Here is a 13792-nt window from a genome sequence, read left to right on the forward strand (position 1 = left end):
AAATGTAAGAATTTACTTTAAGCTTTGTGTTATGATTTTAAATATACAGTAGAGCTTGGCTTGCGAGCATAATTTGTTCCAGAAGCATGCTCGTAAGCCAAAGTGCTCGTATATCAAAGCAACTTTCCCCATAGCAGTTAGTAGAAACGCAGGTGATTCATTCCACATCCCAAAAAGACCCCCCCCAAGGCCACTGGCGCGTTTCCACTCCACCCCACCTCATCCCAAAAAGAGCCCCCACCCCCGAGGCCACTGGCATGCTTCTACCCCACCCCTGGTAACCAGCTTTGCCCACCCCACGCCCAAGAACCGGCATCGCCCGCCTGCCCTTCCTAATCCTTACCGTGATCGTGCACTGACACGCAGCACCAACCCACAGGAGGTGCCAGTGCCGTAGGAGCCTGCTGGTGGTCTCTGCTGTGCCTTGAGCATCTGCGCATGCTCAAGGCCTTCTGGCTCTTGCTCTTTCCGAGATTCTAATGAGATTCTCAGAGAAACCCGAGAATCTCATTAGAATCTCGGAGAGAGTGGGCGCTAGAAGGCCTTGAGCATGCACAGATGCTCAAGGCCCAGGAGAGATCACCGGCAGGTTCCTTCAGGACCGACAAGTCCTGTGGGTTGGTGCTGCATGCCGGTGCCCAATTGCGGTAAGGGTTTGGACGGGCGGGGGGCGATGCCGGTTCTCAGGGGTGGGGGCTCGCAGATCGAGTCAATGCTCGGTTTGCGAGGCAAGATTTGCAAGAATGTTTTGCTCGTCTTGCAAAACACTCGCAAACCGCATTATTCGAAAACCAAGGTTTGACTATATATGGTCAAGTGCCACATTATTTAATGGAATTAATTACATTAGTATAGGTAAGCAGGTCATGCTTTATGGAATTTTTTCTTCCGGTGCATCTTTTTTCTATTAGGCTCCCTTAATTGGAATGATCTTCTTGTTTTAATTAGATCAGAAGGCTGTTATACAGTTTTTGAAAAACTTTTTAAAGCATTTTTGTTTAAGAAAGTTTTATCATTAAATTGATGTTATTACTTGTATGCATTTTATAATATGTATGAATATTTGCCATTTCGCTGTGTTTGGATTTGTTTCCAGTGGCTGATACTTTATTGTTATCTGCCATGAACTCGTAAGGGCTTTGGTGCAATATATATTACATTACATTATTATTTGTATACTGCATAACCATATTTTAGTTCTGTGCGGTTCACAACTTAAGATTCTGAGACAATCTCAGAAATTACAACAGAATGAAAGATTAATTATTAAATCCTAGTCTTGGATTACAAAAATATATCGAATAGGTAGGTTTTCAAGAGTTTTCTGAATGGAATGTTAACAAAAATTAGGAAAACTATCAAGTTTGGCAACACTGTAATAATGGGTGATTTAAATTACCAAAGTATTTATTGGATAAATATATCAGGAAATGCTAGGATGGTAAAGTTCCTAGATAAATGACTGCTTCATTTATTTATGTATAACATTAAGAACATAAGAATAGCCTTACTGGGTCAGACGAATGATCCATCAAGCCCAGTAGCCTGTTCTCACGGTGGCCAATCCAGGTCACTAGTACCTGGCCAAAACCCAAGGAGTAGCAACATTCCATGCTACCAATCCAAGGCAAGCAGTGGCTTCCCCCATGTCTCTCTCAATAACAGACTATGGACTTTTTCTCTAGGAAATTGTCCAAACCTTTCTTAAAACCAGCTATGCTATCCGCTCTTATCACAACCTCTGGCAATGTGTCCTAGAGCTTAACTAGTCTCTGAGTGGAAAAATATTTCTTCCAATTGTTTTAAAAGTATTTCCCTGTAACTTCAAGTGTCTCCTAGTCTTTGTAATTTTTGAAGGAGTGAAAAATTGATCCACTTGTACCCGTTCTGCTCCACTCAGGATTATGTAGACTTCAATCATATCTCCCCTCAGATGTCTCTTTTCCAAGCTGAAGAGCCCTAACCTTTTTAATCTTTCTTCATACGAGAGGAGTTCATTCCTCTTTATCATCTTGGTCGCTCTTCTTTGAAACTTTTCTAGCACCACTATATCTTTCTTGAGATAAGAAGACCAGAATTGAACACACCATGGAGCTATACAGGGGCATTATAACGTTATTAGTCTTGTTAATCATACCTTATTTAATAATTCTTAGCATCCTGTTTGCTTTTTTGGCCGCCGCTACACATTGGGTGGAAGGTTTCATCATATTGTTTACAATGACACCCAGATCCTTTCCTTGGGCGCAAACCCCCAAGGTGGATCCTACCATCTGGTAACTGTGATTTGGGTTATTCTTCCCAATGTGCATCACTTTGCATTTGTCCACATTAATTTTCATCTGCCAGGAGCTTGTCGCATTTAGTTTGGACCTCTCCTGGAGTAAGGAGTATTTTAATTGCACTGACATCCATTTTGGTATCCTTAGTGGTGATAACTGACCTGAACCCCTGAGGAAGGCTTGTTTTAGCAGAAACATGGACCATGTCAAGTCCGTCGACTCAATGAATGTATTGCATTTTATCTGATATCATTCACCGCTCTCAATAAAACAAGACTTCAAGAACATTGCACTCCACAGTCGTCGTCTTGTTTTGGTATTCCTTCATCGCTGTGGAACTTTGTTGGGCTTTTGTTGTTGTTTTCCTAAAAGAAAACTCCTGCAAAGTTCTCTGTAAATGTTACTTTCTCTAGTAATAGTTTGCTTTTAGTTTTTGATAGCTGTTTCAAAAGACAAAACTAAGTTTAAAAAAGTCTAATCTGAAGCTGCGTGTGCCTATCAGCTATGCTTTATACTGATAATAAACCAATTTAAAAATAGCCCCTTGAAATGCTAGCCTAAGGACTCCTGTGCTAAGAAAAAAACACACACAACAACAAACAACAACAGAAAACCAAAAACTATCCCTAAAACTCCCTTTCTAAGTGAACAGAGAACTTTAAATAAAATAAGTTACTGAGCTTATCTGTTTAGCTTTAGGTTTCCCTTTTCCCAGGTTTGTAAGCAATTTACAGCAACGTCTTACCAGTGAAGATCTCCAGGTCACATTTGTAGGCGTGAACAATCAAGAATTGACTTTTTTATTAGGATCTTCTGGATTCTTCCAGTTAACTCAGGCTTGCCATTTTTGGAGACAAGATGTAATGCTCAATAGATCATTGATCTGCCTTTGCTTGGCAAGTCATATGATCTTAATCATAAGTCCACAGAGAGAGTTAAAGGAAAAGCTCCTTTGTAATTTCAAAAGCTGCAAGAATAGCTAAACCTATATAGCTGCATACAGTTTTGATTATTTACAGATTGTATTGTTTAATTCAGTCCTGGAGGAACACCAGGCCAATTGGGTTTTCAGGCTAGCCCTAATGAATATGCATGAAGCAAATTTGCATGCCTATCACTTCCATCATATGCAAATCTCTCTCATGCATATTCATTAGGGCTAGCCTGAAAACCTGATTGGCCTGGTGTTCCTCCAGGACAGGGTTGGGAATCACTGGTTTAATTAACAGGTAAATTTGTTATTTTTACAGGTCTATTTGGCCCAATTACATATTTGGCGATATAGAAGATGATCCTGTCCAAACCTTGTTGCATATATATTTCCGTCATCAGACACTAGGCCAGACTGGCAGTTTTGCAGTTGTGGACTCCAACCAAGATATGTCAGAAGCCGCTTCAAAACTGATGGAACTTAATCTAGAGATTCGAGAGTCACTACGCATTGTGCAGTCCTACCAGTTTCTAGCAAAAGCTCCATCCATAGGAAATATGGTGAACACTGGATTTTGACGAAATGGGTGCTATTTGGACATCAAGGCTGAACAGCTTACGAGGGTGGTTTGAAAAATTTGGTAAAAAAGCAAGTCAAGTAGTGTAGTCTCCATCAAGGGCTATATGCTTAGTCCAGTGAGTTTCCAGTTTTTTTTCATATCGTAGGAAAAATAGCTTGCGAAAAAACTGGAAATGGAGACCATGTTGTTTAACTTGCTTTTTTACCAAATTTTTCAACCCACCCTGGTACTTTAAGCATATTACCAAGCACCTTTCATAAATAACTCCACGGGACTATTTTTGTAGCATCATTGACAACGGATGGCCTACTACTGTTCTGCTGTAAGAGAGAAAGGACTTCATCGTAAAAGGGAGATCCTCAAACTAGCATAAAAGACTATCTGATGACTATTGTTGCTGCACACAATTGTGTAGGCAGCAAAATATTTTTCTGTCATTTACTAACAAACTACATGAACTCAAAAGGGCTAAAAGTATGCATAGCAATGTATATTCTATAAAATGAAACTTAAGAGGGGTTGCAATATTAGCCTCAAACTATCACTGAGGCCATTACATGCAAGATGACATAATGCTAAAATAAGGCTGGCTTCTTTTGGCTGAGGACCTGCAAGGCTTACTGGCTAACCAGCACTGCAGTATCTACCCTTCAGCACTATGAGAATATGCAGTCAGTTTATGGCAGAAGATGGCTTATGAAGACATTGCAGAAACCATCAGTTTCCTCGGTATTGTTTTTTGCCTTGTTTATAATGCGGAATTATTTTGTTTGTGTGTTGGAATGAATGAACATGCGAACGCTGCATTTTTAAGGTGTGTGAGAAGTGTGTATATATCCCAGAGTCTGACTAAAAAAGCACTGCAAGATTATTTTTGGAGAGATTTTATTTTATTAGGTCTAACACCTCACAGCGTGCAAATGTTAGGAAATTTAATATTATTTTAAACTGGGCTGTCCCAGCATTTCTAAAAGAAATAATATATCTGTAAACTTTATTGGAATGCTGCTCAGTTCTCTGATCAGTGCTTATGTTACACATTCATAAGAACTAACCAAAGTAGCTGCCTGCAGAGACTTTAAATATATGCTGCCTGTCAGCAGTTGTCATTAGAAAAAGATAACTTATTTTATTCTGTAAATATTCTGCAAGCTGTATAGTGTAAAATCATTATTTTTCTTGTACATTTGTGCACTGCACTGTTATAGGAGTTTAGATGTACAAAGCTAATGAGATAGTTGCGGATACTGGTAGTAGAATACATTATCTGCACTTTGTATAGTTTGAAAAGCTTGAAAGATAGAGTTGGAAGGACAACTGAACGAAAGTACAAAGCAAATAACTGGTAATGCAGTTTCATTGTAAAGGATAACAAAAGATAAATCCTGTAGTACAAAATGAAGAGATTTCTTTTGATACCAATAATATTTGGTAAAAGAAATAAATGAATGTACTTCCTAGATTCTTGTGCTCTGAAGGGGAGTGTCCTGTGTTTTTAAATAATTTCTCTCATTTGGTTTAGAGGTTAACATTATCATTTAAAGTTTTTAGATTTTCCCTTTTTGTGGGGTTATCTATTCTGCATGCATCATTACCTTAAAAACAAATCTCTTAACTTGGTGGTTCTTAACCCAGTCCTTGGAGCACACTTAGCCAGTCAGGTTTTCAGATATGAGATATACAAAAAAGGCAGTGCATGCCAGTTTAACAGATCTATAGCAGTGGTCTCAAACTCAAACCCTTTGCAGGGCCACATTTTGGTTTTGTTGGTACTAGGAGGGCCTCAGAAAAAAAATAGTTAATGTCTTATTAAAGAAATGACAATTTTGCATGAGGTAAAACTCTTTATAGTTTATAAATCTTTCCTTTTGGCTAAGTCTTAATGATAATATTGTAATTTATAGCTAAAGAGACTTATTATGATCAAGAAACTGTTTTATTTTACTTTTGGGATTATCATAAACATACCAACGGCCTCAAAATAGTACCTGGTGGACCGCATGTGGTTCCTGGGCCGCGAGTTTGAGACCACTGATCTATAGCATACATATTCCTTGTGAATATCCTGAAAACCTGAATGGCTGGGTGTGCTCCACGGACTAGATTGAGAACCCACTGTTTTAAGTCATCAAGGCACACTCGAATCACTGCATTTTTATTTTTATTTTTTTAATTAACAGTGTGGTAATCCATCTGGTGATTTTGTTTAATAAGTAATTATTGAATGAGAGCATGTAATTTTATTTAGTGGTACATGATGCTTTAATTTATATGTCTTCAGTTTTGATAACCTGATACAAATATTCCACAGAAATTAAATCCATAAAATTACAAATATTATTTCAGTTTACAAGTGCACAATCATATCTCCTTCTCCTGTGTGTTCCATCCTACCTTTCACTTCTATAAACTTCTTCTCCTTAATGTAATAGTACCAGCAGTACATTTGGGGGCAAATTCTATAAACAGTAAGCAGCGGTAGGCGTCCTACTGCTGTCTAACCAGCCAATCGGGATGCAAGTTTTCTTTTTTTAAAAAAAAAACCAAGGCAGGCTGCCTATACTGTAGGCATCTGTCACTGGTGCAGGGAGACACGTCGGGAAACTTAAGCTCACCCAAGGCTGGGCATGATTTCACCCGGAAGTGGCCTTGGGCGAGCTTGAATAGATGTAGCTGCTGAGCTGATCAGGCAAAGAAATCTATCTGCCACAATCAGCTGAGCAGCCGTGGCATGGAAAACACACATCTCGCCTTGAAGTCAATCGGCAGGAGGGATGCCCACTCCCTCCTGCCGGAACTGCCAATGTCCCCTCCCCTCCCCCTGAGAAATCCTGCAGCAAGAAGGATGCCCACACCCTCCTGCCGCCACCCCCCAGGAATCCCCCACACTCAATGACACCCCCTCACTTTTATACCCCTCCCCAATACTTTCTTAAGATAAAAGTCCAGCCAGTGGGATGCATACACCCTCTGGCAGGCCTGCCTGACATTGCAAAATGGTGGACCTCTCCAGTGCATTCTGGGATGCACTTGGGAGGGACCTAAGGCTCCAATTTGCCCAGATGCGTAAGGCCCCTCAGCCAACCAGTCTTAGGCCTCCTTCCCAGTGCATCCTGGGATGCAGTGGGAGTGGCCTAAGACTCCGACTGGTCATGGAAAGGGGCCTTAGATATCTGGCCATTCGGAGTCTTAGGTTACTCCTACTGCATCCCAGGATGCGCTGGGAAGGAAGCCTAAGACTGTGGTTGGCTAAGGGGCCTTAAGCATCTGTGCATTGATAAGGGGAAGGCCCGCCATTTTGTAGTGGCCGGCCTGCCGGAGGATCTATGCAACCCTCCAGCCGGACTTTCATCTTAAAAGGTGGGGGGGGTTTTGGCAGGGGAGGGGGAAAGTTCCAGAGGGTGGCAGTAGGGAAGAGTGGGCATCACTCCTGCCAGCCGACTTGGCAGGGGGCCTTGGGGGTTCCCTGCTGTGGCCGCTCAGCTGATCGCAGCAGGGGGATTCCCTTGCCGCGATCAGGTGTGATTCTCTAACCAGCTAGATGGGGTGAAACAATTCTGCATAGGACACCAGTGTGCGATTCTCAGCAGCAGCTGAGACCAGTGTCCTATAAAGAAATTCCTCCTTTCTACATTCTCTTCTATCTCCGAAACAGCTTATCATTAACTATATTAAAGGAATTAACTCATATAAAACCCCTTCCTTATCAAAATCACAGAAAGCTCAAAAGGGATTTCTAGATAATCTGGCAAAACACCAGCCAAAATCAAAAAGTGGAGAGAAAACAGGGCTGGGACACATCAAACTTGATTTCTCTTCCTAACTATCCAAATAAAAGGGCTAAAGCCTGCAAATGTTTAGTAAACCTTGATTCTGTTGCTGCCTGAACCCAACTGCTTTTTGTCTATGTGCTGTCTCTGCAGACCATTGTAGGAAGAAAAGATTTAAAAACTCTCTAACTTTAGATTTACCCTAGAATATTCTTAGAGTTTATATGTAACAAACTTGGAATTACCGTAACTGTTGTGTCATAATCCATAGGGGCATATTTAGCAGATGCTTCAGTTAACTTACCCATCTTGCAACTCTCCTTACCAGAGCTGTAGCTACCATTGAGCAAGCCTGGCAAAATGCCCAAGGCCACCCAATAATAGTGCAACCTGAATTTGGAACTCATTCTCACCATCCCTTCTTTGCCCAGGACTGGTGTTTCTCCCCACCCATACACCCACACAAGTTCAGTATCTGTCTATCTTCTCCTCCATTCTGCCTTCCCCCAGTCCTCCAGCACTGCCTCTGCTGCGGCCTGCCAGTTTTGATAACAGGTACTGGCAGCCTTCAAACACCTTCCAGTGTTTGGAGGCTGCTTTCTGTTTACCTGTGCTTTTCCTCTGTCATGCTCCACCCAAACTGGAAGTTGCATCAGGCAGAGATGCAGCAGAGGAAAGACCGCACTGGGCAGAGAGTAGCTTAGCGCTGCAGCAACCTGCCAGCATTTGGAGGACCAGGGGGTGGGAATGAAAGTAGGCAGAGGCCGGACCTATGCGTGTGCATGGGAGGGAGATGCTGGACCCAGGCACATGGGGAAAGGGTGAAGGGAAGACAGCCTGGATCAAAGGAGAAGAAGACAAGGAGAGAGAGACCTGAAGCAAAGTGGAGGGTAAAGATAGTAAACAAATATGGGTGGGGGAGAAGCAGAGGGAAGAGAGAGAGGCAGATACTGGACCTGGGGCGTAGTGCTGCCCAATTCAAGAAAAAAAATTTTGATTCGATTCAGTCTATTGAATTGATTTTCCAATTCGATTTGATTTTCCTGCCCAATTGGGTGATGCCCCCCTCCTCCTCCTCCTTTTTTATGCTAGCTCAAATTCACAGCAGTTTTGCAGCCTCTTTTTACTGCTTCCTTGAGACGCTTTACTTTTTGCAGCAATCCTCGGTGAACACAATATACAGGCACTTTGTTACTTATCTTCATTTTTTATGGTATGTCCCAACCTTTTTCACCATGGACCCCTGACGAAGGTTTGTTCGAAACACAGACCGTGTCAGGTCCCTTGATTGGTAAAAGGGTTTTATTTTACTTATTTTGGTACAATAAATTTTTGCCTGCATCTTGTACACTGTTTGCAGTTTTGTTTGTTTCTCCTGCTTGGTTTTTTCTGCAGACAAAGTTGGACTTTCTCCTTTGTTTTGTTGCCCTGTGATTTTTTTTCAAACATCCTGGTGGGTTTATTTTATAGCCTCTTCACCCCCTTTGCCTTCTCCTACCCACATTGGCGCTGTGGTGTAAACAAAATAAACAAACAAAAAAGACTTTTCCTCTCTGTTAAATCCTAGATCACGTTTGCAGTCTAATACCAGCTCTGGCAGGATACACGTTCCAAATCTGACATATTGTAATCACAAAGCAGAAAATAAAATTCATTTTTCTACCTTTTGTTCAAATCTTGTTTGTCCCAGGCTCTGGTTGTCTTCTAATAACTTGCTTACCAGAGTCTCCTTCTTTTCTTCTTTATCCGTGCGAACCATCAATCTTCTATCTCTGTCCTTCCCTTCCGTTTCCCTTCTCTCCCCTGGAGGTCTGGCATCTTTCCTTTTTTTCATTTCCATCCACAGATCTACCTTTTCTCAACTACCCTTTCATCCAGCATCTCTCCCTCCTTCCCCACCACCCCAGGGTCCACCATCTCTCCCTTTCTGTTCCCAACTACCCTCCTATCCAGTATCTCTATCCCCCCTTCATACCATCCCTTGTGTCCAACTTCTCTCCCTTTCTGTTCCTTCCCTCCCTAAATCCCATTATCCACCATCTCTCTCCCACTCCTATTTTTAGACCCATTATTTCTTCCCCCCCAAAGTCCGGCATATGCATGTCTTTTTGAACCCCCCTTCCCTCCCTCCGTGTACTTCTACACCAGGGCCCCCTCCCCTGAAGGTCTGTCCATCCCTGAAGTCCTGCCTGTCCCCCCCCCCGAAGGATTGAACCTCCCCCCTGAAGGCCTACCCCCCTCCCCCGGAAGGCCTGTGTGTTCCCCTCTGGCCTCCCGCGCCTCCCTTTACCTGATTGCAGCAGAGAACAGCCAGCAGAAAGGATCGCGGGTACTTTAGCTATCCTTGCAGGTTGCCATAGGCCTCAGGAACTGTCGTCCTTCTGCCACGGTCCAGCCCCTCCTCTGACGTCAGAGGCAGGTTTGCGGCAGAGGGAAGACAGCTCCTGAGGCCTATGGCAACCTGCAACGATCGCTAAAGTACCCGCGATCCTTTCTGCAGGCTGCTCTCTGCTGCAATCAGATAAAGGGAGGCGCAGGAGGGGAAGCCGGACACTGCAGCACTTCCTGACTGACCCTTGCCCTCTAAAGCAGGAGCAGCAGCGCCTGCCAGCAAGAGGCAGCGCTGCCGATCCTGCTTTAGGGGGCAAGGGAGAAGGGTCAATGAATTGGGAGGACAATTTTTGGGGGTTTTGAATCAATTCAAATAGATTCACCCGAAATGAATCGGTGAATCGAGCACTACTGGGGAGAGACACTGACCCACTTGGAGGAAGGGAGGGAGAGAGAGCTGCCAGACTTTCTATAGAAGTGAGGGGAGGGGGTCAAGTGGTACAGGAGGAGAGAAAAAGAGGAGATAAGCCAGACATGAGGGACAGGAACACAAAAGAGATATTGGCTCTGGTCAGAGCACAGGAACACAGACATAGAGGGAAGACAAGGGACAGGATAGATAAGACACATAAAGAAGAAATTTCAAATTGAACAGTCAACCCTGGAGAGAGTTAAGAGAAAAGCAGAAGACCAAAGCAATGCTCAGACAGCAAAAGTAGAAAAAAAAAATTTCCTGAATTTATTAATTGTAATATGTCAGCTTTATGAAATGCTCATTCAAGTAACTCTAAGGTTATCCTTATTTTAACTGTTCTTGCTTCATACACATTACATGCTATCTTTGGTGAAGACCTTAGAAACACCACTCCACTGTCCCATGTATACTGTACAGTCTTTCACGGGAGAATTATGGTTTCCTTTTACTAAGGTACACTAGCGGTTTTAGCGCGCGCTGCAATACTGTATGTGCTAAACGCTAACGCCTCCATAGAGCTTGCGTTAGTATTTTTCGTTTAGCGCGCACTAAAAACACTAGCACACCTTAGTAAAAGGAGCCCTATGTATTGAATCCGCACTAGTAATCATAAGGAATTGTTGAAAACCAGTATGTAATTCAAGTACATGCCAATGACTCCTCATAAGCTGCACCAGCTTATTAGCTGCCCCAGAGTATGTAATTCTTTCTTCCACAGCCTGGTTTGTTTTTCTCCCTTATTAGCAGATCTCTTTGGGCATAGCTAGCTCTCAAAAAAAGCTTGTTTCGTTGCTCGTTTAGGATACTCTCTGTTATAAACCTTTGTTCCAATAATTGAGCTTGATGTTTAAATTCATCTAAATCAGAGCAATTTCCCTTAATTCTTAAAATTTGACTGATCGGTAAGTTGAACTTTAAAATTTAACGTTCAACTTACCGATCAGTCAAATTTTAAGAATTAAGGGAAATTGCTCTGATTTAGATGAATTTAAACATCAAGCTCAATTATTGGAACAAAGGTTTATAACAGAGGGTATCCTAAATGAGCAATGAAACAAGAGAATGACACGGTGACAAAATTCATCACTGTTCCCGTCCCCGCGGATAACCGCGGGAAATAATCCCATGTCATTTTTTAGTGTCTATTTCAAACTCAGTCCTTCTACACCAGCATTCTTCAAAGCAAAGCTTGTGGGTCAGTGGTTGTGCCCAATTATACTCTGATTCTTCCCTCTCTCCTTAAAGAATGACAAGAAGATGGTTTCCTGCGGTTATCCGCGGGGATGGGAACGGTGATGAATTTCGTCACCATGTCATTCTCTATGGATGGTGACTGGGAAAATGTAGGAGGGTGTTACGGGACACTGGTTTTCTATACACTGTAGTGGAAAACCCCTCACTATTCTTTTCAACATTCAGGTCCAAAAATTATATCTTTTGTTGATGGTATGTCAAAGTTAATTTTATTTGGGCATCCACTGAGTTAAGATAATTGATAAATTCTATGAATTCATCCTGAGAAGCCCTCCAAAAGAAAAAATGTCATCTAAAAATCTAGTCCAAAGGGGTATCTTAGCAAACTGTGTAGCTGTATTTACAAATAGATCTTCAAATTTTGCCATATATAAGGTGGCAACCGAAGGGGCCAGAGTAGCCCCCATGGAAACTCCCTGAATCTGTTTGAAAAATTATCCCAGATGTTCAAAATAATTTTCATTAATGACCCATTTGGCTAGTTGAAACAAAAACTCAGTGGAAACACGGTGGAGAGTAGTCTGACTTTGAAGCACCCCCAATATGATGTCTAAAGTTTGGGGTTGTGGAATTTGGGTATATAAAGATGTCACATTGAGCGTGGCCAACCAAGTATCTTCAGTAGTGTGTTGTACCCCGTACAATATTCACAAAAAGTGTGAAGTGTCCTTTAGGTATGATTTAACTTTGTTAGCTTCAGTACATAAGAAATAATCCAAAAATTGTGACAATGGATCTAAAACAGACGATCGAGTATTAACTATAGGTCAGCCGGGACAGGAGTTCAATGATTTATGGATCTTAGGTACAAAGTAGATCACCGGGATCCTTAGAAACTTCTGAATCAGAAATTGATATTTCTTGAATGTAATCTTCCCATCATGGTAATGTTGTAATACCCAATCATTTATTAGTTTAGACAGTTCTAGGGTGGGATCACTATCCAGTTTCTTATATACTATAACATCCTGTAACTGGCATTTTGCTTCAATATCAGTCATTTTTATTCAAAATAACTGTGGTTCCTCCCTTGTCTGCCTTGATGATAACTATATTCTCATTGGATATCAATTCTTGAAAACCCTGATATTGCATTTTAGATAAATTTTTAGGAAATTTATGAAAGTGCCAATCGTGTTCAATTTGGGAGAGTCCAGTAAGCACTAGATCACGGAATGCTCAAGTACCTGAATGTAAACCAAAGGTTATAAGTGGTATTTAAATACTAAAAATAAACCTGGCTCCAAGGGCTTTCCCATAAACCCCTAATTGACCTATGATAATAGTTTTAGCTAATCCTTGTGTACAGTATGCAGTTAAACCTGGCAATTCTCTTCCTCACCCTCTTGTTTAATCTTGATGAAGTATCACTGGATTTTTGTATACATGAAGTCTCTGCACAGCTCAATATTTAAGTTGATTGAGCCGCTAAACTAAACAAAATGCAGCAAAGTAGCTTATAATTATTAATCCTCATTGTGGGACTCACAGAAGCATAGGGGATTCATGGAGTTAAACAAGATTTAGGGAATTTAATAGTAAGGATTTATAAATTGTAAGTTTAGGTAAATGTCCCTTAGCTACTGATTAGATTTTTGTACCTTCCTAGAAGTATCTATGTATAGTATAGATCAGTGTTTTCATATTGTAAAACTTTTGTAGGTATTTTCTATTTCAATTTTTTAAATTGGAAATAAGACACTAGAAGCCTCATCTTAAAACTCTACAATAAGAATGGGATGGGTGTGTAATGCATGTCAAACCAAATTAACTCCCACAACTACTTTTACAGTTGTGCCCTGGAAGTCCATTGCCCTGATTGCCAAATCTGGGAGCTCCCTCACCCAACTACAAGGACCTTAGAATAAGGCTCTACCAACACCCAAGTTTGAAGAAAAGGAAGCACGAAACTACAACTTGGGCATTGTGTTATTGCTCATTTCAGTGCGTAAAGGAAGCTGGCATTAATTTAAAAAAAAAAAAAAAAAAAAAAAAAAAGGCAGTACAACATAGTATTTAAGTTACCAGAGTAAAAAATTAGATTGTTTCTTTTATCAAAAGTGCACTTTTGAGTGGTCAGTACATCTGTGCTTCAATTTTGGCACCGTGATTAAACTACTTTGGGAGCATCTGTAGCAGCTCAAGTAGTTATGGAAAAGAATTAGTATG

At 41.4% G+C, this 13792-nt stretch overlaps 1 protein-coding gene across 8 annotated transcripts in view; it reads left to right on the plus strand.

Annotated features, from left to right (window-relative positions):
• Positions 1 to 5255, plus strand: part of FRYL (FRY like transcription coactivator) — a 768252-nt gene extending 762997 nt beyond the window's left edge. For all 8 annotated transcript variants that reach the window (XM_033945802.1, XM_033945793.1, XM_033945809.1 and 5 more), the window contains one exon: positions 3533 to 5255. In XM_033945802.1, the coding sequence (XP_033801693.1) occupies positions 3533 to 3791 (259 nt within the window). In that variant the 3' untranslated portion in view covers positions 3792 to 5255. The remainder of the gene's footprint in view (positions 1 to 3532) is intronic.
• Positions 5256 to 13792: the final 8537 nt, after the last annotated feature.

The sequence above is a fragment of the Geotrypetes seraphini genome, chromosome 1 (assembly GCF_902459505.1).
Source record: "Geotrypetes seraphini chromosome 1, aGeoSer1.1, whole genome shotgun sequence".
NCBI lineage: Eukaryota > Metazoa > Chordata > Amphibia > Gymnophiona > Dermophiidae > Geotrypetes > Geotrypetes seraphini.